The sequence below is a fragment of the Haemaphysalis longicornis genome, unplaced genomic scaffold (genome assembly GCF_048455015.1).
Source record: "Haemaphysalis longicornis isolate Haplotype H1 unplaced genomic scaffold, Haemaphysalis longicornis Haplotype H1 scaffold_4, whole genome shotgun sequence".
NCBI classification, from domain to species: domain Eukaryota; kingdom Metazoa; phylum Arthropoda; class Arachnida; order Ixodida; family Ixodidae; genus Haemaphysalis; species Haemaphysalis longicornis.
The window spans coordinates 36272897-36296846 of NW_027526361.1; the positions used below are offsets into that span (position 1 = coordinate 36272897).

At 48.1% G+C, this 23950-nt stretch overlaps 1 protein-coding gene across 2 annotated transcripts in view; it reads left to right on the forward strand.

The window, feature by feature from the left end:
* LOC144178501 (uncharacterized) overlaps window positions 1-23950 on the forward strand; it is a 107379-nt gene that overhangs the window by 33151 nt on the left and 50278 nt on the right. For both annotated transcript variants that reach the window (XM_077706414.1, XM_077706413.1), the window contains exons 2-6: window positions 8350-8662; window positions 14173-14324; window positions 14506-14638; window positions 18670-18839; window positions 23112-23277. In XM_077706414.1, the coding sequence (XP_077562540.1) occupies window positions 8350-8662; window positions 14173-14324; window positions 14506-14638; window positions 18670-18839; window positions 23112-23277 (934 nt within the window). The remainder of the gene's footprint in view (window positions 1-8349; window positions 8663-14172; window positions 14325-14505; window positions 14639-18669; window positions 18840-23111; window positions 23278-23950) is intronic.

A 23950-nucleotide genomic window follows, 5' to 3' on the forward strand; every position in this document is an offset into this window, starting at 1 on the left:
TAACGAATCGGACGCCGGCGCACAACTTGCGTAATGGTTCCGTTGTGCGCGCCGTTATATATGCAGCGAATCTTCGTCGCGTGCTCCTCACGTTGGTGCTCAGGGCCGCACTTCGCTTCTGTAAGCGATTACAAGCTTTTCTTCGCTGTTCTTGGACCAAGAAGAGAAATGTGACATCAGGGTTGGCATTGGTCAGCGTTCTCGCGACCCAGCAAAGATATATATATATATAGTAGAAGTAAAGAGTAAAGAGTCGGATGCACAGCAAGAAGAATAACTGTACTCTGATGAAGGCAAGTCCCGTTGCCGCTACGTAAGTAAACGTTCTTTGTTATCGTTCATGCTGTGTACTCTTAACTTATACTCTTTCTGCGCGCTTTGTGAGTTTTATCTTCTTTTCTCTCTCTCTCTCTCTCTCTCTCTCTCTCTCTCTCTCTCTCTCTCTCTCTCTCTCTCTCCCTCTCTCTCTCTCTCTCTCTCTCTCTATATATATATATATATATATATATATATATATATATATATATATATATATATATATATATATATATATATATATATATATATTTCCGCTCCCGGAAAAACGGCGGATTTTTTCTCGACTTATATTTTCGCCTTTTAGCACTATATTAAAAAAAAAAAAGAAAACATGACAAACGCACGTCATTCGGCACTACCAAATATCTCGAAAACAGCCGAATAGCACTGGCAATGACGACTGCAACCTTGATATGTGTCCTTACTGAGTCCCTCGTCCCATATCTTTCTGTTCAGCTATATATATATATATATATATATATATATATATATATATATATATATATATATATATATATGAATATATATATATATATATAAATCTAGAGCAAGATAAATTCACAAAGCGCGCAGAAATAGTATAAGTAAAGTGTCGGATACACAGCAAGAACAATAACAATGTTTACTTACGTAGCGGCAACGGGACTTGCCTTCATCAGAGTAAAGTTACATGAAATTTATACTATATATATATATATATATATATATATAGATAAAGGGTCGGCAGCCAAGAATGCCAAGGAAAGCAAAGGGGAGAATGCGGTAGGTAATTAAATCAGATGAAGAATTTTGAAAGACAGAAAGAAAGTGGAGAGAAAATGCCTGCCGGGTGGGATCCTAACTAACTCGAAGAAGGTTCACTTCACCCCGAGTAGACCGAGTGGTGCTGGCTACCACCCCCAAGCGTAGGAAACAATAAATACCTTAACTTAAATATCTGAGAACCTGTCGGGGATACAGCCCCACCGGTAGGGTAGTGGTTATCGCACCAGGCGCGTATTCTGGAGGTCGTGAGTTCGGATCCTACACGGCGGGCATTTTTTCTCCACTTTCTGTTGGTCTTTCAGAATTCTTCATCAGTTTCAATAACCTACCGCATGCATATATAGATATTCTAGAAGCAAACGGAAATTCCAAAGAGCGGACGGGAAAATAGGATTAATAAACAATCGGACACACGGGAAATACAATAACAACGATGTTTACCGACGCACCGACTAGTGGACTAGATGTCATTTTACTCTTATGAACGCTACTCCGCTGGTAGATACACACGCAGCAATCATTTTCATGTGTTCCGCTCTTGACGCCTCCTATGCGTGCGTGCGTCTGCGTGTGTGTTTGTGCGCGTGACTACCCGAAGCGAGCTTTACTGCACAGTGAGGTGGCCATCCACACCTCCCTTCCCTGATGCGCTGAGTGGCGGGGCTCAGAACAGAAGAATATACGGGAAGCAAAACGTGAAAATGGTGCGTCCGTATACGCCGGCCAGCGGGCGAGCGCGCATTCCCCGGTTTTAGCGCTTTCCGCGAAAATGGGAGCGCCGCGGACGCCGAGCAACGCGAGCGGTCGAATAGTTCGCAGAACTGGCGTTGTTTGCTGCGCACGCCTATATAGCGGAGTACGCATGAGCGTGCGCGGCAGGCAAGCGCCGGTGCATGTATCCGAGATTTGTATTACATGCGCCTCATCGGTGAAGCCTCCCTGCGGAGACTAATCAGTGTGCGCGCCCGGAATGCGCCGGCTCGTTAAACTGGCCCAGTTTATGCTTACGTTGCCTTAATATAACTCCGAAAGCCAATTAACGAAAGCAGCGGTATCGCCCAAAGAGTTTCGTTATGTTGCACCAATGCCCCGAGCCTACTCGGTCGGAGCTAACAAGCGATCATTACCTATTTACTGCTGCATACGACAGCAGAGCATGGGTGCTTTTGGATTAATAACCGCTGAGAAGACAGTGTTTATATTCTTTATTCTAATAAACCGTGTTCCTTAAATCCGTTGCGCTTCATTACTCTTGGCCCTGAACATGTTTAACGACCAAGAGTTTATGCGCTCGCTCGGGCTGTGTGGCCTAAGTGAGCACGTATCTTGTAGGGACACGCATACACTCTAAAATCTGCACTACCGATGCTATCGGGGTCATACCTATTTCGTTCCCATAATCTCGTCAATGCTGCAGGCTAACCCAAGTATTTTTTTTTAGCCGACGATGGACCTCCACATTTTCAATCTCTACCGTTTGCAAGGCGCTTTGAATTCTAGTCCTAGCGTTTCTCCCGCATTTTACGTGTAATGCTTGCTTTGTGGATCATTACAGGGTGAATTTACTGGCCTTGTCTATGGGCAGTAACAAGCACACTACCCACTGGCGCCGCACTGTCCAAGCGATAGCAGTGCGGCGTACACCTATTGGCAATCCTCGCGACTGCGGTGCCATATGACCCGCCCCATCTATATTGTTCCCATAATCTCGGATACAAGCTCACAGCCGCGTGCTTCTCGGTATACGCACGCGTCAGCCGAGAACGGAACATTCATTTCGACTCTCCCCCGCACTTTCGCTCTTCCCTTCCGCTGTTTCTCTCAATTCTTATCAGTATATGAGCAGGGCACTCGCCCACGTGACGTCCCACGCTAACAAACAGGACACGATGGGTGCGCTATTCACTTTTTTACAGCACCTACTGTTTGCCCCCTCACTGCTGTCGCGCTCAGACAGTCCCTTATCGCTAATCGCTGCCTAAACTCCCGTGCGCGTACGGCCACACTTTCTTCCGAAGCAAATCCGCGAGGTGCCGTGCAGGCGAGAACCATAAAGCTCTAGCACGACTCGCCGCTCCCCGTTGACCGCTCGAAAGTGTCACAAGACGACGCCGGCTGCTGCGCCCCGATTCGTCATCCTTTACGACAGGTCCTCGGGTTCACGTCGGATCCACTGTCTGTATTTAAAATCCAGTGGGTGCTAAAGACTGCGTATAGCAGGACGTGCGTGTACCCCTTCCGTCGGCAGACACAACCACGCGATTAGCATTCCGTTAACGACGCAGTCTCGTGGTCTCTCCTCGCGTCGGAGGTGACGCCTCAAGCCGGCTCGCAAGAAGAGAAAATAAAGAACTAGGCACCCTTGTCTCGAAGAACCACCCGGAGACCCTAAAACCCGGGTCATCGCGCCCGGCTCGCGATGTGCGACCGACTCTCTGCTTTGCGGAGCGACGAGTATGATTTATGGAAACCAGGCGCGCGGCAACCACATCTTGCTTTAGGAATAGCGCTGATAATGGCTCTCCCCTGGTCCTCTCTCGCGAGAAGGGCTCTGCATACATCGACTATATCAATGCTCGCACCGGCTGGACGCAGTGTGTCTTGGTCCGTATTTCAACTTGACTGGCTTCCTTTAGTCGCCCCGCTGCTCGACTTGTACACGGGTTCGCTTTTGAGCAATATTGTAAACCTCGGTGTCTTTTCACCGAAGGCGGGTTGTTTTTCTCGTGCGCCCAAAGCTTTTCGATAATTCTGTGTGCGTGCATGGAATCGACGCCCGCGAGCCTGCGACAGAAAAGGGAGCTCGTGTGCTCAAAGCTTCGTGTTGTACAGCTTGCTCGGGTCGAGAGATGGCGGACTTATCCGGCCACACACAGAATCAAAACCGCGGCTCAGGTTCGCTTTCCGGAGATGTAAATCATCCAAAGACGCACGCCACGCGTCCTTCCTCACCCTTTCACCATCTTGGCGATGTTGTTGAGTTTATTAATAAGCAGGTTCTACGATGCTTTTTTTTTTTATACATCCCGCAATTGGGTGCTAGTAAATGATCCTCGGGATGTTGCCATAATCTGCTGACCTGAACAGCTGAAAACTCGCTTGCACTCCAGCGAAAGTTATCACAGTCTGGCGGTTATAACACAATTTCTTTGTAGCATAAATACACGCTAAAAATTTATTATCGACAGAAGGGGGTGTTCTCTAGCTGTTCGCAGCATTTGACGACTTATCGATACTGTCCAAAATTAAATAATCTTAGAATATCTTGCCGTTTGAGAACCAGTTGAACTAAATATATTTTTTGTTGTCTTTGAGCGCGCTGTCTCTGACATTTCAAGCTATGGCGTCTGTTGGGATTTTATCTTTGAAACAAATAAATCAGGCATCCACGAAACGTGCTCTGGGAGTTTGAAGTGTTGCACGTCAGTATGTCAATTGTGACTTAGCAACAATATATATATATATAAGGCAGCGAGGTTCTGCTGCGCAACGTCACTTCGCGACGACAGCTCAGCGCGGTTAGGCGTCAGAGGTTTCGCGCCCCACTAAGCGAGTGCCAATTAAAATGCACGAGCCGCTACGCGTTTCGTGGCCGCTTCCGAAGAAATGTTCAAGGCCGAATGTCACCAAGCTGTCTGTCAGCCTGCCAACGTTCAGACACCGGCAATGGCACGTCGCAAAATTGGGTGTTTCTTCATTAGCGCAGTTACATGCTTTGCCGAAATCAACACCTGCCTCTGCAGCTCCTGCCACCGACCGTTACATTAATTGTGGTCGTTAAGATTGGGGCTTGTACAGCAGTAATTTGCGGCTGCAGCAGAAGGATACGTTGTGAAACTGTTGCAAATATTCTCAGTGTAGGCTAAGGCATTGTGGGCTGAGCCCAAGGACGCGGATTCAATACCGACCGAGCGGCCGTTTCTGTGAATGAAGCGAAAAACAAAAAATGTCCGTATGTCGAGATTTCGGCGCGCGTTAAAGATCCACGGGTGACAGATTGCATAATTTATTCCATGGCCTTCTACTACGGCGCATCTTATAGAAGAGATGTAGCTTCGGTTCATTAAACCCCGAAGATAGATTTTAAATTAGTTGAAGATACACCTTCAATTCTAATATTGCGTGCACACACTCTTATATTTGACGTTTGTGTTTCATATTCGAGAACTTAGCATCACATCAATATAAAGTAAACATGACAAAAACTGCAGCATGTGGTTTAAGCACAATACTTAGGCACATCCTTTTCTCAACTTTCAGCCAATCACGACGGGGTACGTGCACGGTTGCCAACCGTTGCTTGCGTGCACAACACGGCGAAACTTGCCTCTATTTTTGCAAATTGCATAAATGTAACACGTAGTTCATGCATTCAGCGCGATGTCTTTTTTCGCCTTTACCTGATACCCGCCATGTGTCTGAGAAAGCTGGCTTACGCATGTTTTAAACTCACAAGTACTCAATAAACAACAACAACAACAACAAAAAACACGGACAGAAACTCCATGCAACACATCTTTATTCGCTGGTTTCTACGGCCTGCCGTGATTCCCACGCTACACCCGCTTCGTGAGGCTGTGAGATGGTCCGAACAAAACCGAACAAAAAAATAAAAAAAGCTCTAAAGCTACCACGGGAACCATAAGATCACGCAATTCGGTTTTCGCGAACTCGTCGTAATCGTCGTCCGTATACGAGCATCACTGCGCCCAGACGCGATGCTATAAACTCCCGCTGCAGCTGAAACGTTTGTCGACTGCACGCATTCAGCATCGCACGCCGGCTTGCCAACAGCCAGCGCACGAAGAGAAGCGTCTTCCGCGTGTGTGTGTGTCGTGCGTGACCGAACTCTTAGTGGCATAAAGTCGATCCCAAAGCGGATAGCGTAGGCCCAATATGGCATATGATCGGCGTGGACCGATCCCTCACGACTCCTCCATCGCCCTCCTCTCGCGAGCTCCACATTTTCTTCGTCGATGCGCCACGCATCTCGCGGGCACGTTTTTCTTTCGGTAGCCAGATTTTATTCGGCACGACGTCGCGGGATCCGTTCTACGCGCCGAGCACGGCACACACTGACGCTGTGCTTAATACGCTCCGACGGTGGCGGCCTTTTTTTTCTTTCTTCGCTCCGATCCCGACCCCGTAGTTCGTGTTTCCGCGGCTTTTGATGCGGCCGGCTCCAACGTGCGAACAAAGCGCCTGGGAGTTGCGGCAGACAGCAAAAAACAACGCATGTGAGGATCCCGAAAGCGACGTGGAATACGTATCGTGAGCGGCGCTTTTTGGGTGCACGGGGTGAGGCCGCAGTGCGACCCGATAATACAATGGCACTGACCACCGTACGACCGATGCAAGACACGACTTGAACCATGCCGTGGGCCTGAGCAGCCACCACAACCGATGACCGGCCGTCTCTATTTCGGCCTGCAGCTGAAGGTTGCTAGACGTGACGCACTGGATAGAAGTGTTCATCACGTGTGACGGTTTCCCATCGGCAATGCCAGTTGGTAATTCCAGGCTGTAGGGCAGGCAAAGGACGCGCAATGCGCGCACGGCTCCTTCGTGGCCGGCGGAGAAACTCGTCGGTCGAAGGAGCGAGAGTGCGAGGAATCTTCCCTGATGCCTATTGTTCCCAGCAGGCGCGGTTTGCTTTCGCAATTCGATACGCCCAGGCATAGACACCCCACCTATTGACGGCACACAAGGATTGCACGGGTATGCAACAGAGTCACTCGCTCGTCCGGCTCGCTTTCGGAGTCGCATTTAGAGGATCGTTATCAATTGTTCTCTGTAACAGGGACACGTAATGCAGTGCTGACGAGATCGGATGTCTTCAGGCGCAGTGGGTGCAATTACTTTGCGCGGTGTCATCCCGCCCATCTTTGAGCTTCATTTAGCGGGGACCGAAGAGGGCACGGGTGAATTCACGATACCATATCGGAGGAAATTGGGGTAAGTGGTAAAGGTGAATTTCGTTTCTGGGAACAATAAATTATTTAAACAAAATTAAGCAAGCCCTAATACTAAAATAAATCTGAACCGTGTTTTAAATCTGTATGCGTCGCCTTTTTTTACTGCTCAGTGCGATTCAAGCACTTTGAAACAAGAAGCATCACAGAACCAATATGTGAATGCAGCTTCAGAGGAGTCCTCAAAAAAATCCCCCCAGAGATTTTTTGTCTGCTGTGGTCGTGAAAAGATCAGTGGCTTTCATGCTGCCTGTTCGTTGTGTTGCAGTAGATGTCGGACATCTTAGTCATCGGATAACCTCATTGCTTACTTTAAACTATACGCCAAGCGCTATACCATGCAACAAATCATCCTCTTAGCCTGGTAGAGACTACGGTCAGCAGTCTTCGCGCACCTAAGGGGGACTCAGCTTTTAACATTCCAATGGAACTTCATGACCAGAACGCTTAAAAGCCATCGTGCAGCAATAAGAAACGCTTTACAATTACATATGAATGTTCACAGCGGACTAGTTTGCTTATGTTAGAGATATATGTCACTTCTGTACTGAAAAAAATAAATAAAACTTGTGCTTGCTAGACAGCTACCGCCATCTAGTGAAAACTGGATAAACCAAACTGCATGTCTTGTTCATTTTTGATCTCAGTAAAGCAATGCTATATTTCTAACAGAAGCAAACTAGGCCGTTAGGAACGTCGCTATGAATTGGTAAGACCTTTCACATCGGCACACGATGCTTTTTAAACCCGTGGGTCATGAACTAGGAAGTCCTATAGGACTATGATCAGACGAGTCCCCCTTAAGCCATTTGGATTGGTGTTGTTTGTGCACATCGGTGTATTTTCTAATATGTATGTTCTTTCTTTGAAGGTCTATATATAGGTGGCGTCATTTTTGGCATTACGTATTTAAAACTCGCTTCTGGTCAAAAGGTTTAGCGTTTTGCGTGCTCGGACGCAGAATGCTTCGTAGGTTGTATACTCTTAAATGGATAATATTTACTCTTCTAGACTAAGTATTCATTGCTCGCCAGATCAGCAGTGTACACACTAACATTTGTTTAAATACGCAAATAAACAGCCATAGCTTCATACGCAAATTCGTCGCGGTAGGGAGGCTTTGTAGTTCCGCGGGCCAGCCCTCGCCATGCTCGTGCATTCGTCACGGTGCGGTGCGCCTCCTCTCCCTTCCCGCGCGCGCAGGCGCAGTTGGGTCCCGGTCAACACGGTAACTACGTAAACGACGGAACAGACGGACTGCTAAAACTCTGTGTCTCTGTCTTGGCCATCGCAGGTACGGCACCGGTTCGGCTGCTACGACGAGATCCAGCAGGAGAAGAGCAAGCAGGTGCGCCACTGCAACTGGGTGCGCTTCGTGCGCCACTCGCCGCAGTTCAGCGCCGAAGTGAACCTGCTCGGGTCGCTGGTGAAGGGAGAGCCCGTGTACGAGACCATCCGCACCGTGGCCTCGAACACGGAGCTGGTGGTCTTTTACGAGGACCCCGACGACGACGCGGCCGCCGCCGACCGGGCGCCCCTCACCTTGGTCGTGGCCAGGGACCTCTCGCTGGCGCAGTACCGCAGCGCCATGGGCATGATCCTCGAAGGTGAGCACGCCTTCGACGCTATCATCACATCGAGCGGTAGCTAGGCGGAGTCAGTAAGGCTTGTCTTTCGGCCATTGGTAACGGTGATGCGTTGCCGGGAACGGCTTCCGACACGCGCTAGAGGGCCGTTTGCTTCATAGAAAGGGTTGATTACAAATGCACCATATAAAATTCCTAACACTATAAGTGTGCACAGGGTAAGTAAGTGCATTATATGAGACCCCAGTTCAACCTAGACTCCAACCTCAACCTCAATAGACGTTAAACTCTGGCTGGCAGCAGTTTTCTCTGCTCCTGATTCTGACCTCAACTCCACCTCGGGCGGTGAGGCTGAGGACGACATAAACTTATGAGATGCATTCTAAATCGAACAAGAGCCCTTGTGTGCGTGCTTGTGTGTGCGGATGTGTGTATTAAAGCCATGTGTGTATTAAAGGATGTGTGTATTAAAGTTGGCGCATTTGATTTTCTCTGTCAGCAGTGCTCGCAGTATACAGTCCGCGGAAAAAGTTAAGGCTCGTACCTTGATCATCAGAATATACTTACGAAGCAACTGAAGTATTGCTTGTTTGCTAAGATTGGAATGAACGCAAAGTCCATACATTAAGAGGCGTTGCCTCAGCGCGCAGCCAGCGAAAACAGATCCAAGCCCTGCGGCGACTGATAGAGCGATGGCATTTTAAATAATTTTTAACACGCAAGCATTGTGCCTAATTTTTGTTGTGCTTGCATCCAACGCGAGCTTGAAAAATTACAGATACGCGGAAGCTCCGGCGAGTGCTCTAATGGCCTTTCAGCGTGTAGCAGGAGGCAAGGGTGGGAGCGCTATTTGACGCAGGGTGTCCACGGAAGGTGGCGGGCCTATAACGGAAGTGAATGACGTCGCACCACTTGACTCCGCAGCTCCACCCACTTCGGGGCTTCCACGAAGCCCAGCGCTTGGCACCCGCGATGCGACCAGCTAAAAAAAGAGAAAGCGCTACGGACGCTGCTCCCATTGTTAGTGCCAGCAGCGGTCGGTCCCTTCTTTTGACCTCACACGCGCGCGGTGGAGTGATGGATCTTTCTCTTGCTTGCTTGGTAGCGGCGAGGCTGCTTTTCTATCAGCCGCCGCCGGCGGAGTGAACAGCTTTCAAAAGTGGTGCGCCCCAATCGGCTTCCGTCGGACCGCAGTTGTCGATACAGCATCCCGCAATAGCAGACATCGCGGAAGTCCTGAGGGATCTCCGGCTCGCGTGTTGCCCGCTCGAAGAGCACGGGTCCGGAGCTGTCGAGACCGTCAGGGGCTCCGCGGCTTTGAATGATGACCGTTCGTAATTATTTCGGCCGCTCATTGTATTAGCAGTCAACGCAGCAGACACGCACACACAGACTTGCACGAGCGAGCCGCTAAGATCTTTTCTTAGCCTTCGTTTGCGCCCGAGGCGTATGTGCTTCCGTGGACAGGGGAGAAATTAACCGGCGCTCAGGTAAACTCGTTTCCTTTGTACGTCTCCGTGAAGAGGGCGAGTGGAAGGGGACGAAAGTGGGGTCTTAAGCGGCGGGATACCTCTGTTTTACGCCGGGGAAACTTGGGGAAACAAAAAAGGTCGGCTCGTTTCTTTTTTAAAACAATTAGACCGATAGCTTATAAGTGACGCTCTCCGCTCAAGTCATTTCCGGCCGCTAAGCGTATTCGTCAAGAAAACTGCCGAATGGCTAGAAATCGAGAATGATGGAAAGCAGTTTGGGGGCCACAGATGCATGGGAGAAGAAATGCTTAGCTTCGAGAAACGAATTCTTAGTGAGAGGGTTTTTTTTTTACATTATTTTACTTTGTTTCTTGAATCTGGACGTCAATGCAACAAAAGTGGACGTGATTCTTGAGAGAAATGGCGCATATCGTGTCGAAAGCTAAGGGTCAACTTTTCCCATTTTAGTTCTAAGTCCACAAGATGCATTGAACTCAACAGGATTGTAAGTGGCAGTGGTCTATGATCATGGTCAATATTTTGGTTGCCATCGAAACGGTCATGTAAAATATAGATACCAGTGTCAGAGGTACTTGGGCTCGCTTAGCAATTTGAAAAGCGTAGGTTCCCCCGAAAGGTGTTGATTGATAGCCACATTTTGATTCGCAGTTACGAGTGAACCAAAACTGTATGATTTATTATCTTGTTTATGCTAGCAGCTACTTCGACTCTGAGCTGTCTAAATACCCCAACTAAAAAGTTCCTAGCTGAATGTATACGTCCTAAATCCCGTAACCAAATACCCTACAACTGTATACGTTGATAAAAAAACGCGAACAAAACCAATGTAGAAGTGCAGGCTGACATTGGCTCCATGCATGCATCCGAGTCATCCTCCGAGACGGGGCTTCGCATTTTAGGGCAGGTACGCAACCCGATCGCTTTCAAACGCCAGCGAACTTCCCAGAAAGCGCAAAAAATAGATCAGTTGACAAGCATGCAGGAGATGACCGCGGATGACTCAAACGACACCTCGTGCAGTGGCTCCTGTTTTCCTTCTTTAGAAAGCCATAGAGGTGGACGATTGCACGCGAGGGGAGGCTCAAGATTACGCTCTTTTTTATGTACCTGCATGGTGTGAGACACAGCCGGACTATTTGAAGCTTACTCAGTAGACACGTTTGCCATGAATAGGTCCGGTCATGAGGCTGAAAGTAAACACTGCAACACATGATGCTGGCGCCTCTCCCCGGCCGTTTCTCTGGTATTCATTGTGCTTCGTAATAAAATACGCGCACGGAAACATTATAAAGACAAGGAGAGCTCAAAAACACAGAATTCATGCTACCGGAGGTACTCAGTACGCCTTTTAAATAGCTGACATTACGCTATGCTCCCAAATGTCCCGCCCATTAAACGAATAAACGCGGATATCCCGCTGCCCCATATTACCCAATGAAAACCAAAAAATGTATGATCAGCAATCTGGAATGGATTACTTGCTCCACAAAGCGCAGACTTAAAAGTCAAGAATGAATAGCAGCATTTGATAGGGATAATCCGTGCAAGCTGAAACGCAATGGTGGCAAGCGCAAAACCGAAACGCAAAGATGGCAAGCAGCCGGCAGCATCATCCCTGGCTTAAATTCTACCTAGGCTGGAGAAGTTTCCTTTACCTCTGATAAATTTAATAATTCCATTCAAGCGTATTCCGCAGGATAGACAAGTACAACTTTTAATACCGTGCTGCTGCTGGTAATATATGCAAATGTGCAGTGCCGCTGGCGTGGCTACGCGGAATATTGTTGCTTAAATCTCATAAGAAAGCCTGTGCATTTCAGTGCAAACACCGTCGTGCGCTTTTTAATTGGAGAGTAGTTCAAGTACTTCATTGAGGCTCCAATGAGCTATATATAACACCCCGCATGTAATGGCGCGGCCACCTATACTGGAAGAGCAATCTCCCGAGTTCGTTTTCGTGAACCTGGCAGCTGTATTTTGATGGTGCTGGAGATGGAAAAACTCCCATATACTGTGGTCTTTAAGATCACGTGAAAGAGATACCAGGCCTCGAAGCGCATGCGCGTGTTTCAAACGCACAATTTCAAAATTCCAAGAGTAAATCAACTATACACGACTGGAGCACCTAACTAATACCAGCTGACCTATTTCGCTCACGCGTAGGGCACGAGAGGTCGCAGTAGAGACGGAATTACGGCCGTGTCATCTGCACATTCACATCCAATATGCTATTCTAGATTTTCCTTGCCGTGGGGTTCTTGGTCGAATGCCCGACACTATATAATACAGGCCGAAATTTAGAGCTGAGTTAAAAATTGTAACGTGCCATTGCTTTAAGTGCCAACAAGGGGGGCGACAAATGACGAAAGGACCCAACGATCTCCCCCTTTCAAAAGAAACAGAAATCATCGGAGCTTGCGCTTTGGGCAAGCCACCGCCCAACTAAAGCCCACTCACTCATGCGAAATAGCTCTGAACGGCCAACTTCCCCTGAGAGGCAGTTGGTCCACTTAAAACGGGGACATTAGTAATGAGACACCTAGCACGCTGCGGCAGCCTATAGAAAAGGAACGAGTCGTTACAGCGACCAGTTGAGTGTATCAGCTCAGCAACCTTTCAAATCTGAACAGCCCTCTACGACGCATAACAAGCTAGACCTAGTTAGTTTCTTTTTTTCCTTTCGTGACCGATTCCCGCCCTTCTTCCATTCTCTGTGCTCACTCCTCCACCAAAAAAAGAAAATAAGAACGACCAAAAGAAAGAACTCGAAAGATTAAAAGCATTCGCTGTTCCCAATAACGTTAATTATAACCTGGTCATCATCGGCAGTGCAGGTGATACCGAAAAGCGCGCTGACATGTTGATTACACGGAGCGTAGACGCGCGTCAACGCGAGGAATGTCCGGGGTCCTTGCGGACGTCAACGTCGCAGCGTCGCAGCGCAGTTTTGAAAGCATAGTGTTACATGAAACGGGCGGAGTTGCAGACTCCCGTCGTCAAGACTGTCAAGGTCCGGAGATCCGTATCCTGTGGAGAGAGGAGGTGGTCTGGAAAGAATCGTTCTGTTCTGCGACTAATTTGAATGCGACCGATGCCGCGACTCTTTCAAAGCGCATATTCCAATGGGAAGTCTTCACAAAAGCGGCGCGTGGCTTGATGCGAACGTAGCCCGAAGTTTGCGGCGCACACAAAAGGACTAATTTTTTCCAGGCTGGAAGCTGCGGCCCTTTTCGCGTAGGGGACTATTGTAAAGCACACCACGTAGGAAGTGACCGGTATACCGGCGACGAACGTAGCGGAAAAGAAACAAAGTAAATCGCGCACAAGGGCGCGTTTTGTACGCGCGACGCTCATTTTCGCGAAGAGGTATAGTGTTGAAGAAATTGGCATAATTTCAGAGTCGCCGCATGGAAGCTGGGATTGATAGCCTGTCCAACCCAAGGTGAAATACCACTGGCATTCCCCTTTACGCCTTGTGTGGACAATGCTCTGAATATTCAAGGTCTGAGGCTTTGACAAAGGCTCTCGCCGTTCTGGGCCAGAAAAAAAGAAAAGAAAAACCTCGCGATGAGATCGTATAATGGTCCCAATCATACGAAGGTAGACGTCATTCACCTATGGCGAACGCATTCGGACATTCATTTGGGCGCCGTATTGTGACCTAAATGCGGCTGCATATCTAAGGGAATAAAGGCAAAGCGAAACTACGTAATATATTGTTGTGACATGGCTTGCGAAGACGTAGGTTTGAGAAGGAGCAGGGGAGGCACAGTTACAAAAAAGAGCACGTTGTAGAAGAAATGCGGCTTAATAAAACTTGCTGCTCGGCTAGTAAATTCATAGTGTTCGCAATAAAAGCAATTGCGCTAACTTTTATTGCGAATACTGTTAACCAACTGAGTGAGTGAGGAGTGAGTGAGTGAGTTGAAAGTTAAGAAACTTGGCTAAGAATGAGCAGAGTCTCATTTGAGTGAATTCAACAGCGAAGTTTCCCTAATTACTTTCAATTTCCTCTTTTGTCTCCTTTTACTTTTCTAGACACGCCTCTGGACCTGTCCCAGTCCTTAATAGCGCCTCCCGTGTCACCGTCATCACCCATGACTCCTCAACTACCTCGAGTTCTCATGACACCGCCGTCTGAACCCGAAGAAAGGCGGTCGGTGTCCAGTGAAGGAACAGGGACGGAAGAAGTGAGTACCTCTCTTGGAGTCATGAATCACTCATTAAGTTACTCTTGGCTGGCATTTGGCATTTACTGTAACAAATGATCGAGATGAAAGGGTGTAACGACTTAGAGCAGTTTCTTGCGTAACGCTACCTTGTTCGCCTCGCAAAGAGCACTCACAACGGAAATTTCCCATTTGTTTCCAGGCCGTGCCAATGGAGACACCGAGGCATTTGATGGTTAAGAAAGGACGAGAAAGAACACTCCTTCCATGTGAAGTCTGCGGAAAGGCCTTCGACCGACCATCGCTCTTACGCAGGCACATGCGGACGCACACAGGTAATGCAAGCTCCACGCCTCCCCTGCTTTTCTCTCTCTTTCTCTCTCTCTCTCTTTATATATATATATATATATATATATATATATATATATATATATATATATATATATATATATATATATATATATATATATATATATATATATATATATATATATATATATATATATATATAGAAGCTTAGTGCTTCTCTTGCATTCTCAATTCCTTATACCACGATGGGTTACGCCGTGCGACTTGCATAACGTATCTTCCCAACAAACTGAAATTTGGTAATGCCGCAATAACCATTTGTTTGCAATAACACGCCGCTGGGGCTCCGGTGCTTGCGGCGATAAGGATGGCGCCACCGACCGCTTCGCTACGTATACATCTAAAGCTGTATTAATGACACTGCCGGCTTCAATATCGCTGCGCGTTTCATCGCACTGAACTTTCGTCATATCTTAACCAACGAGGATCCATGCGCCGCCGTGAATCTTACCGGCGGCAGTTTGTGGGCCACATTCGCAATGCCCGTGCGTTATAGATATGTCCACGGAATGTTTGCTTTCGTTTTTCGTTAAACCCTTGAGCGCAGGTTCATCGAGATCGCTTGTGATAAAATGGCTCTTTTATAACTCACGCGAAACATGTTTCGCGTGAGTTATCAACGTCCTCAATAGTTAAAGCACGCACCGACCGAAACTTTCGTTGATACGATATAAAGGATTAGTTTTCTCTCTTATTCACCTACTATAGAAACCACGACCAGCCAAAGGCCACCCCGATAGTGTCAGCTCCAGAAGAATGGTTTCAATCAGTTCAAAAAAAAAAAAAAAAACTTACCGCTCGATACTTGGCGGCGATCACGCTTTGTGCTCCTTGACACTTTAAAAAACTGTAGGATGTTTGTCGAGTTCTCCCCCCCCCCCCCCCCCTTTCCTCACAAACAACCGATCATGCGATGAGCTTCTACGGGGGAGAGATATTTTTATGCTTAGCAGAACTCGTGCTTCTACACTCAGAGACATTTCGAAATTGCCTGTCGAAATGGATGGAAACCTCTCTGGATACACCAAAAAACCATTTATCGCCCCTCGGAATGTCTCCATGCTTCTTAGCGCAAATTACCTTCACGGACGTTCCACGTCCGCTTGTGCGGCGAAAACAATGTCGAAAGTTCACTGTTGAGACGCTCCCGTGATAGTTAGTAAGCTTGCATCCTGCAATGGATTGGAAAGAACCGACGGCGTTTTCTTTTGCTTGCCATATTTTGCGTTAGGGATCGTTAGTCTTTAGTCATATCTGTTTGTTTTGTCATTTTATATAATTTAACATTCATGCGTTACTCAGTCGTAGAATGCATCTGAGCTTCTTCAAGATCGCTTCGTCAAATTAGGAGAGTCGGTTTTAATACATATGCGCACTTCGGAAACGCAGGAAATCCCCGTCTGAGCATTACCCAATGGGTGTGATTTTCCGACGCGGTAGTTATATATCTCGACGAAACCGAACGCAGAAACATTCACGGTCACGAATGGGGTTCAGTGTTCGTAAATCACCCCAGTTTACGTAAATATGATCTGTACTCGTTATCTACCGTGCGCCTCGGAAAGTCAAAACCTAGGTGTTGCTTCGCCACATTAGGCGCTGAATATGAATTTATTTTTACCCGTCGCTGTGGCTCAGTGGCTCTGGCGTTGTTCTGCTGAACCCTAGGACATGGGTTCGTTTCCAGGCCGCGGCGCTCGCATTTCTAACGGCGTCGAAAAGAGAAAGCGCCTGTGTGTTCGAGATTTCGGTGCACGTTAAAGACCCCCAGGTGGTCAAAATTATACCGGAGCCCTCCACTACGGCGGACCTCATCGCGTCGGCGCGTTAAACCCCACAATCAATCAATCAATTTATTTTTCGCGCGCTGACCTGTCGCTTCCCAGACGCAAACTAGGATTCGAAGTGCAACGAAAAACACGGACGAAGAAACAGAGTAGACGAGACAGGCGCTAACTTTCAACTATTTTATTCGGCTACGCATGTGCTTAATTTCCCAGAGAAAGAAAGATCGTACACATACACTGATGATAATACAGAGGATTTGTTATCAACTTTGCATGTGTACGATCCTCCTTTCTCTCTTTTCCTAGGGAATATAAGCACATGCGTAGCCGAATAAAATAGTCAAAAGTTAGCGTCTGCCTCGTCTACTCTGTTTCTTCGTCCGTGCTTTTATTGCGCTTCAAATCATGGCAACTATTAAACAACTAGCCCAGCAAGAAGATCTTCTCGTTAACTAGGATGTTAGACGCTTCTTGAGAACACGCCCCGTTTCATTACACTCATCGAGTTCCTGGTTAACATTTCTCGTTGTCCGCTCTTTTAGCGGCCATCTTTTTATCTTCGCCGGTTCCACATCCAGGAGCAGTTATACAACCCATGCCATCTCTGTCACAACAACGGTACGCGTATGTTCCCAGGGGACGCCAGTAGTCAGATCTCGCTCGCACATCTTTACAGGAGCAAGGCTCGGCGTGAGAAGTCCCGTATGCTAATCCGGCAAATGCTCGAGGAAGGCTTCATCATAACAATCTGCGCCACGGACAGGAAGCAACACGCAAATGAGGCAGGCGCCTGTGCGACGAGCGACGCATTATCGCGCAACCAGACGACTTGGTTAAAAGCACTCGGCCGCTTGGGAACCGCGGTATAGATAAAGGTCCTGCCGTAGACGACGCCGCTTCTGCGTCAATAACGTGCAGCTCTTCGTTCCCGGAATTCGAACATGCGCGTAGTTTGACGATAACCACTAAAAAAAAAAAGGGGGGGGGGGGGGACGGAAATAAAAGCGCCGGTGGAGGAAAAGCGGAGGAGCCAGATCTGAGCCCTAGAGTGTGGGTTGTAACGGGGAATCTCGGAATTCTGCCGGCATCATGATCGCACCGGCACTCGCGTCGGGATTTTGCTTTTAATTCCCGCATAGACCTACCTTACTGCTTTACTATAAATGGCGGTCCTTAAGCGTTAGTGTAGATAACAAGCAAAACTAAAATGGGGAGGTCGGAAGACGGACGCAAAACGAACTGTTTAGTACTGGCATATTCTGTGTCGACGACAAAGCAAGTCTGCTGATATTTCCAACTAAGCGGGAAGCGGCTTCATTTCTCTGAAAACTTCCCACACACGGCCACCTCATCACGGTTTAATAATAACTGAGCGCCAATTACTGCGATATCTTAGCCCTATTAAATACCTTCAAAGCCAATTCTGACAAGTTCCTTGTGTAGAGGGGCAAAGAAATAAGGCAGGATGGGCACCTGCCAACAGCCAGAATTTTTCGGTGCGCATCCGTTTCGCAACTCCGGCCGAGTCGCACTGGGATGCCGATATCCGCTTGAATATATGATCAGATACTCACAGCCAGGAACAAAAGTTTGCGGACCAGGAAAATGGCAATTTTAGGTGTTTTCTCTTCCGGTAGCAGCCCGACAAACTTCCGTGTGCATGCGAGATGTCGTATAGTTTTTTGAAGTAATGGGAAATACCGCACATAGAACCCGGGCTGCCGTGTGGCAGAGAAATAACCCAAGAAATTGCCGCTTTCATGGTCGGTAAACTTTTGCTCTTGGGTGTACAGTCCGCCATATTTTGTTCCCACAAGTTCACTTCTTCGTGACTAGCAACACGGTTATTCTACTGATGTGTAATCGCTTGAGATTGGGCGAGTGCGTTCATAGTCTTCGGAAGTTTCAGCTTAAACGTAAAAAAACGAAGTATGCTAGAGAAGAAAACATGGACACAATGCTGACTATCAACTGTACTTACAAGTTGATAATCAGCAATGTGTCCGTGTTTTCTTCTTCGGTGTCTTTTGCTTATTTTTACGTTCAACCTATAACTTTCTGTATTCTATTGATACTCGGAGTCAACGTCTAACATACCGCGATCAGTTTGGTTACTGTGGTTGTTCCAACGTGCAATAAAAAAAAATAATACTGATATCGTCGTTGCCACCCCCATCCCACTCCTTTTTTTCTCTTTTTCTGCCATGCAGGCGAGAAGCCACACGTGTGCGACGTGTGCGGCAAAGGTTTCAGCACATCTAGTTCGCTCAACACACATCGGCGTATTCACTCGGGTGAAAAGCCTCATCAATGCCACGTTTGTGGCAAGCGCTTCACGGCCTCATCCAATCTGTACTATCATCGCATGACACACTCCAAGGTGAGCAGAAATACTATTTCGCTAAATAAACTAGGCCAGAGACCCGGAGCGCGAAATAAAGTGGGAAACATAACACTGCCCCATCATCCTGCATCAAGGTCCGGCATTCACTATAGTTAGGGTTAAAATGATCGATGTGACTGTTATCACTAACTCATGAGTGTAGTAGAAACCGTACGGGACAAAGGACTGAGAATATCGAGTAATTTGCAATCGCCACCTAAATACTTTCAAACTGCATAACTACTTAAACGTACAATACTTTATCATGTTAATGGAATACCAACTCGCACAAACCCGCTCCATATTAATTTCTATCATAGAGAGCAAACTAGAGTCTGAAGCGGGGTCTGCTTGAACTAAATTAACAAAAAGAGCCTAGAGTGAGCATGGATTGTAATGCAATTGGCGAAAGACAGGTCAAATCAAGTAACAGGGAATGAAGAACGTTAATGTCCCATTGTACAGAGTGTCCTCGCATCTTATGAAGTTTAATGTAATGTAATGTAAAGCAAATAGGTTACAGCGAATGTCTGTTTAGCCTGACGTTAGTGTACAGTTGAACATTGCTGAAGGTTATTAATTATCTTATGGTGTTGGATGTATACTCCAATTCACCAGTTAGTTTGGCCGCAATCAAAAAAAAAATGTTGAAGTGCAAGACAGTTTCTACCACTGTGTACCAAGTTCCATAGTTATTTACGTTGCGTGATGTCTTCAAAAAACTGTAGCATAGGTCGTGATTGGGGAGAGAAACGCTTAGTGCGATGTGGGCGACCAAGGATGACGTCCGCAGTCAGGTTTGTTGTAAAGTCGCGTATGGCGCTGAGTTTTTACACCGAGGCGTAATCAATTTTACGGACGCTGCTGCGAATGCTCATCATTTGCCTTCATTTCACGCACTCTCACACCTTTGTCGAATCATTAAAGGGCGTTGAAGGGGATCTTCAATGTGCACGGCGTTAATACCCCTCAGCCGTGCGTCTAATTTCGAAACACTGAAAGAACGAGTCTAAAAGGGCAAAATGTTGCAGTTCTGCGCGGTTGAATTAACCCCGCATCCATGGGCACGGCTTGTTCACCAAGCGAGCAAAGCCATGTGATGGAGCCGCGCCCAGTCACCATCTGGCATCTCGCGCACCGAAACCTGGCGCGAGCGCTCTTGTAGGCAGGCAACTGGCTTTCCGTACCAGACCGTGAGAGAGTTTCGAAAACTAACCACGGCAACAGGTGTTTCATCGCTTCGTGGAGAAGAGAGGTAGGCACAGAAGTTGCTGCCTGCTCCGAGACGACGCAACCCGAAGTTGGGAGCCAATTCTTTCATGAAGGGGAAGTTGCTTTTATTGCTGCGTAACAACACTGCTAAAAGCACCAGACACTCCCCGCTGTTATTAACTTAATTGTTTTACACTGAATTCAGCGAAGGTGCTTCGAGGTATACATTTCCTGTGAACAATCGGACGCATCTAACCTTTTCCCGGCGTATTGCCTTCTCAACACAGTGCACAACTGCAGCTTTTGTATTTATATTATCCTCAAAGAGAGGTTGACTTACCCACCTATTCCCAGCAAGCAAACAGGGGCACACGCGTCGAATAAATAAATATTAACAACTCCCAGTGCAAGAGCAGATGCGCACGTCACCGTTTATGCGTACAAACTCTGTTAACGACTGCACGAAAGGCTACCAACCAAAGACAAACCTTCCAGAATGACCATTACATCCCCTACTCCTCTCGCCGCTGTCAGTTGAACCAACAGTGGGCAACGTTTTGTGGATACGAACAGTGTTGCAGAAAGAAAAGAGGAACTGTTTCTCACGTGCGCCACCGGAAATGCTCGCATTTGAAGTTGGCCCTGACTTGAACCTCGCACGTCGTCGTAGTTATAGAGGAAAACTCTCGTGACAAAAACACAAGACCTCTCTTTCAGAGAGAGTGGTGCCATCTGAGAGAGAAAGCTTCGCATTCCGTTAATCCCACCTTCGTTATTGGATCACTGTCTTCTGTGGCATGCGCAACCGCCTCCTGAAGCAACAATAAACAGCTCAGGCTGGCGAGCCGTTGTCGACGGCAGCTGCAGGCAGAGAGGTGCTAGGCACCAGGCTGGCGCCGTCGCCACTGTTCCCATCAGCATCGTCGGCACTTCGACTTATAGAGGGACGCACTCAGAAGGGACCGGGCAGCAGCCGCAACATCACCGACGTCATCATCAAAGTCGTGGCCAGCCGCCCTGGCCGCAGCGGTAGCAGCAGGCATGCTTCGCGCGTACGCGCCTGATCGATATAAGATGCTGAACGCGCTCGTGTACGGCAGCGGATCGAAAGTGGTTCGCACGACATTCCAAAGCGAGCGGTCGCCTGATAAAGTGCGCACGCGTGAGGGGACGCTCGTGCGCCGCTCGGTTGTTCTTTCTAGGAAGAACCGAGGAGGGGGCCCCGCCAGCAAGAAAGGCGGAGCGATTGAAAACGTGCGCTTTCCCGCTGAGCTCGTCGCGCGGACCCGTCGATGCCGGCACACCGGGTAAAGGAGGGCGGGCGCCACCGCCGCCGCTGAACGCAGTTTTCTCTGATCCCTGACATACAATTAGTAGTTTCTTATCTATCTACTTGGCGGCCGGCTGCAGCTAGACGAGATGGGGGGCGGGCTTGTTGCGCGCGGCCACATAAATGGGAAGCGGTGGTGGCGTCCGTCCCCGAACGCGATAGCGGTACAGTAGCGCCACTGGTCAGAAGAGCTTTTTCTTTCTAGCACGCCGGGCGCTGTCTCGCGTGCGTGGCCGTTGACCGCGACTCTTAACCGCTAATGTCAGCCGGCCGGCGGTTGTGCTCTGCCACGCCTCCTCTGACGCCGCCGTGTCGCTCCTCACGACGGCCGCGCGACCGCGCGCTTGATCGATGCCTTTTCCTCCAGCCCCGCGTAGCGCGGTAGCTCTGCTGGCTTGCGCCCAACAAGCCTTCAACGACGAAGATGTGAAGTCCGGGTACGCGGACCTGAGGCTGTTTGCTCGTTCTTTCTTTTGGTCATTACCCAGCGGCCATCTCCCACTCGGTGTTGGACGTTGAAGATGCGGAAGCGATAATGGTAATGAGACTCGGGTGTAGGCAGTGCCATTCCGGCGTCCGGCCAGAAAAGCGTCAGCGGTTCTGTCGCCCCTATGACTACGTTCCCTTAATTTGAGTCTTGTTATGCGGGTCGTAAAATCTAGCCATCCTTCGCGTTTGCCCATAAACGCTTTTCTGTCAACATCTTTACAGGAAGACTTCACTTGCACGTACATCTAAGATAAACGTTAGGTGCCCAATCAGCACGATATTGCAACCGATGTAAATAAATCTCGCTTGAATCAACTTATTTGCACGAAACCTCAGTTATCGAATTTTCTTTGACAGATCAACTGTACAACTTCCTTCATTCATCATTTTAAACCAACAATGCTCTATTTTCCCCATAATTAATTTTTCCCGTCATGTGATCTTCGTTGGTTTTTTCTCGCTTTTTTTGCACCATCCTGCCTCAAATAACGAATCTACAACTTTCCTGATTGAATTTTTTTACAAACTAAAGATAGCCTACACGATTGGTTGAAAACAAGGTAGAATGTCCCAATGTAACAATCGCAGGCCAGACCCAAAGATGATAGGGATAGAAAAAAAAAGTAAAGCAGCCGTATACTAATTCACTCCGATAGAGTTCCTCGCGTCTCCTCCGGAACGTCCCCCATCCACCGAAGTCTTCCCCAGTAAACGCTGTGCAAAAGCCAGCGACACATTGAGAAGACGGTACGTCCCTCTATTAACGCCTAAATGCCCTCACTGCCACAATGCCGCCAAATCAGATCACCACCTCATCTGGTCTTGACCCTAATTCATGCGTTACTGCACATCACACCCGCTGCAAATGACCCGTCAACCGCTATAGGTCCTGATACTGTCGACGTCCCTGGCTTAAAAGTGACTGCTATATTCTCCATAGAAAGCGGTCTTACACGAGCAATCTGGAGCTACGAGTGTGTTCCCCCCGCCCAACCAGCCACCCCATCCGGCCCACAGCCTTATGGGGGCATGCATCCAGATCTTTTGTCTTTATGCCACCACACAGCTTCCCTCCTTCCTGTCCCCCTCTCTCCCCAAACGGGCCTACAGCATTCTTTGTCAATAAAAGAGCCCCTGTTTGTTAAACAACTGCATACTCTTACTAGTCCTCCCGCAACTTTTGTTGTTCAAGACATTGACAGTGTTTGTGCACCCCCTCTTTGCTCGGCTGCTTGCAGGAGAAGCCCCACAAGTGCACGCTCTGCTCCAAGTCATTCCCGACGCCCGGGGACCTCAAGAGCCACATGTACGTGCACAGCGGCTCGTGGCCCTTCAAGTGTCACATATGCAACAGGGGCTTCAGCAAGCAGACAAACCTCAAGAACCACCTGTTCCTACACACGGGTGAGTGCCGCCGCCAGGCGCACTTTTTTTTTCTTTTTTTTGCTTCTCCGCAGTGCTCTCTTTTTCTCCAGCGCTCGAAGGTAGCCTATGCGCGGCTGGCGAACACATAAATGTGATTGATTGATTGATTGATTGATTGATTGATTGATTGATTGATTGATTGATTGATTGATTGATTGATTGATTGATTGATTGATTGATTGATTGTAGGGTTTAACGCGCCGACGCAATGCAGGCGATGAGGCGCGCCGTAGTGGAGGGCTCCGGATTAATTTTAGACCCCCTGGGTATCTTTAACGTGCGCTAAAATCTCGTACACACGGACGTTTTTGCTTTTCGCCTCCATCAGACAAGCGGCCGCTGCGTCCGGGAATCGAACCCGCGACCTCGTGCTCAGCAGCGCAACGCCTTAGCCACTGATCCACCGCGGCGGGTGAGAACGGATAAACGTACCTATGAGGGAAATGGCTCAACACAAACAGTACCAGACGCAGCCACTGAGAGGTTCTGTTTGCATAGCTATCAGCGCAGAAAGCCACCCATAACCTCCGTGTATTTCTCTTTCAGGCCCTCTTACTTTTTTTTCCTTTTTTACAGCGAAGCTGTTAATGGCTAGGGTTCCGTGGATTTTTAATGTGCTTAAGTGAAAGCTCCTGAGATGCGCGAGGTGTTC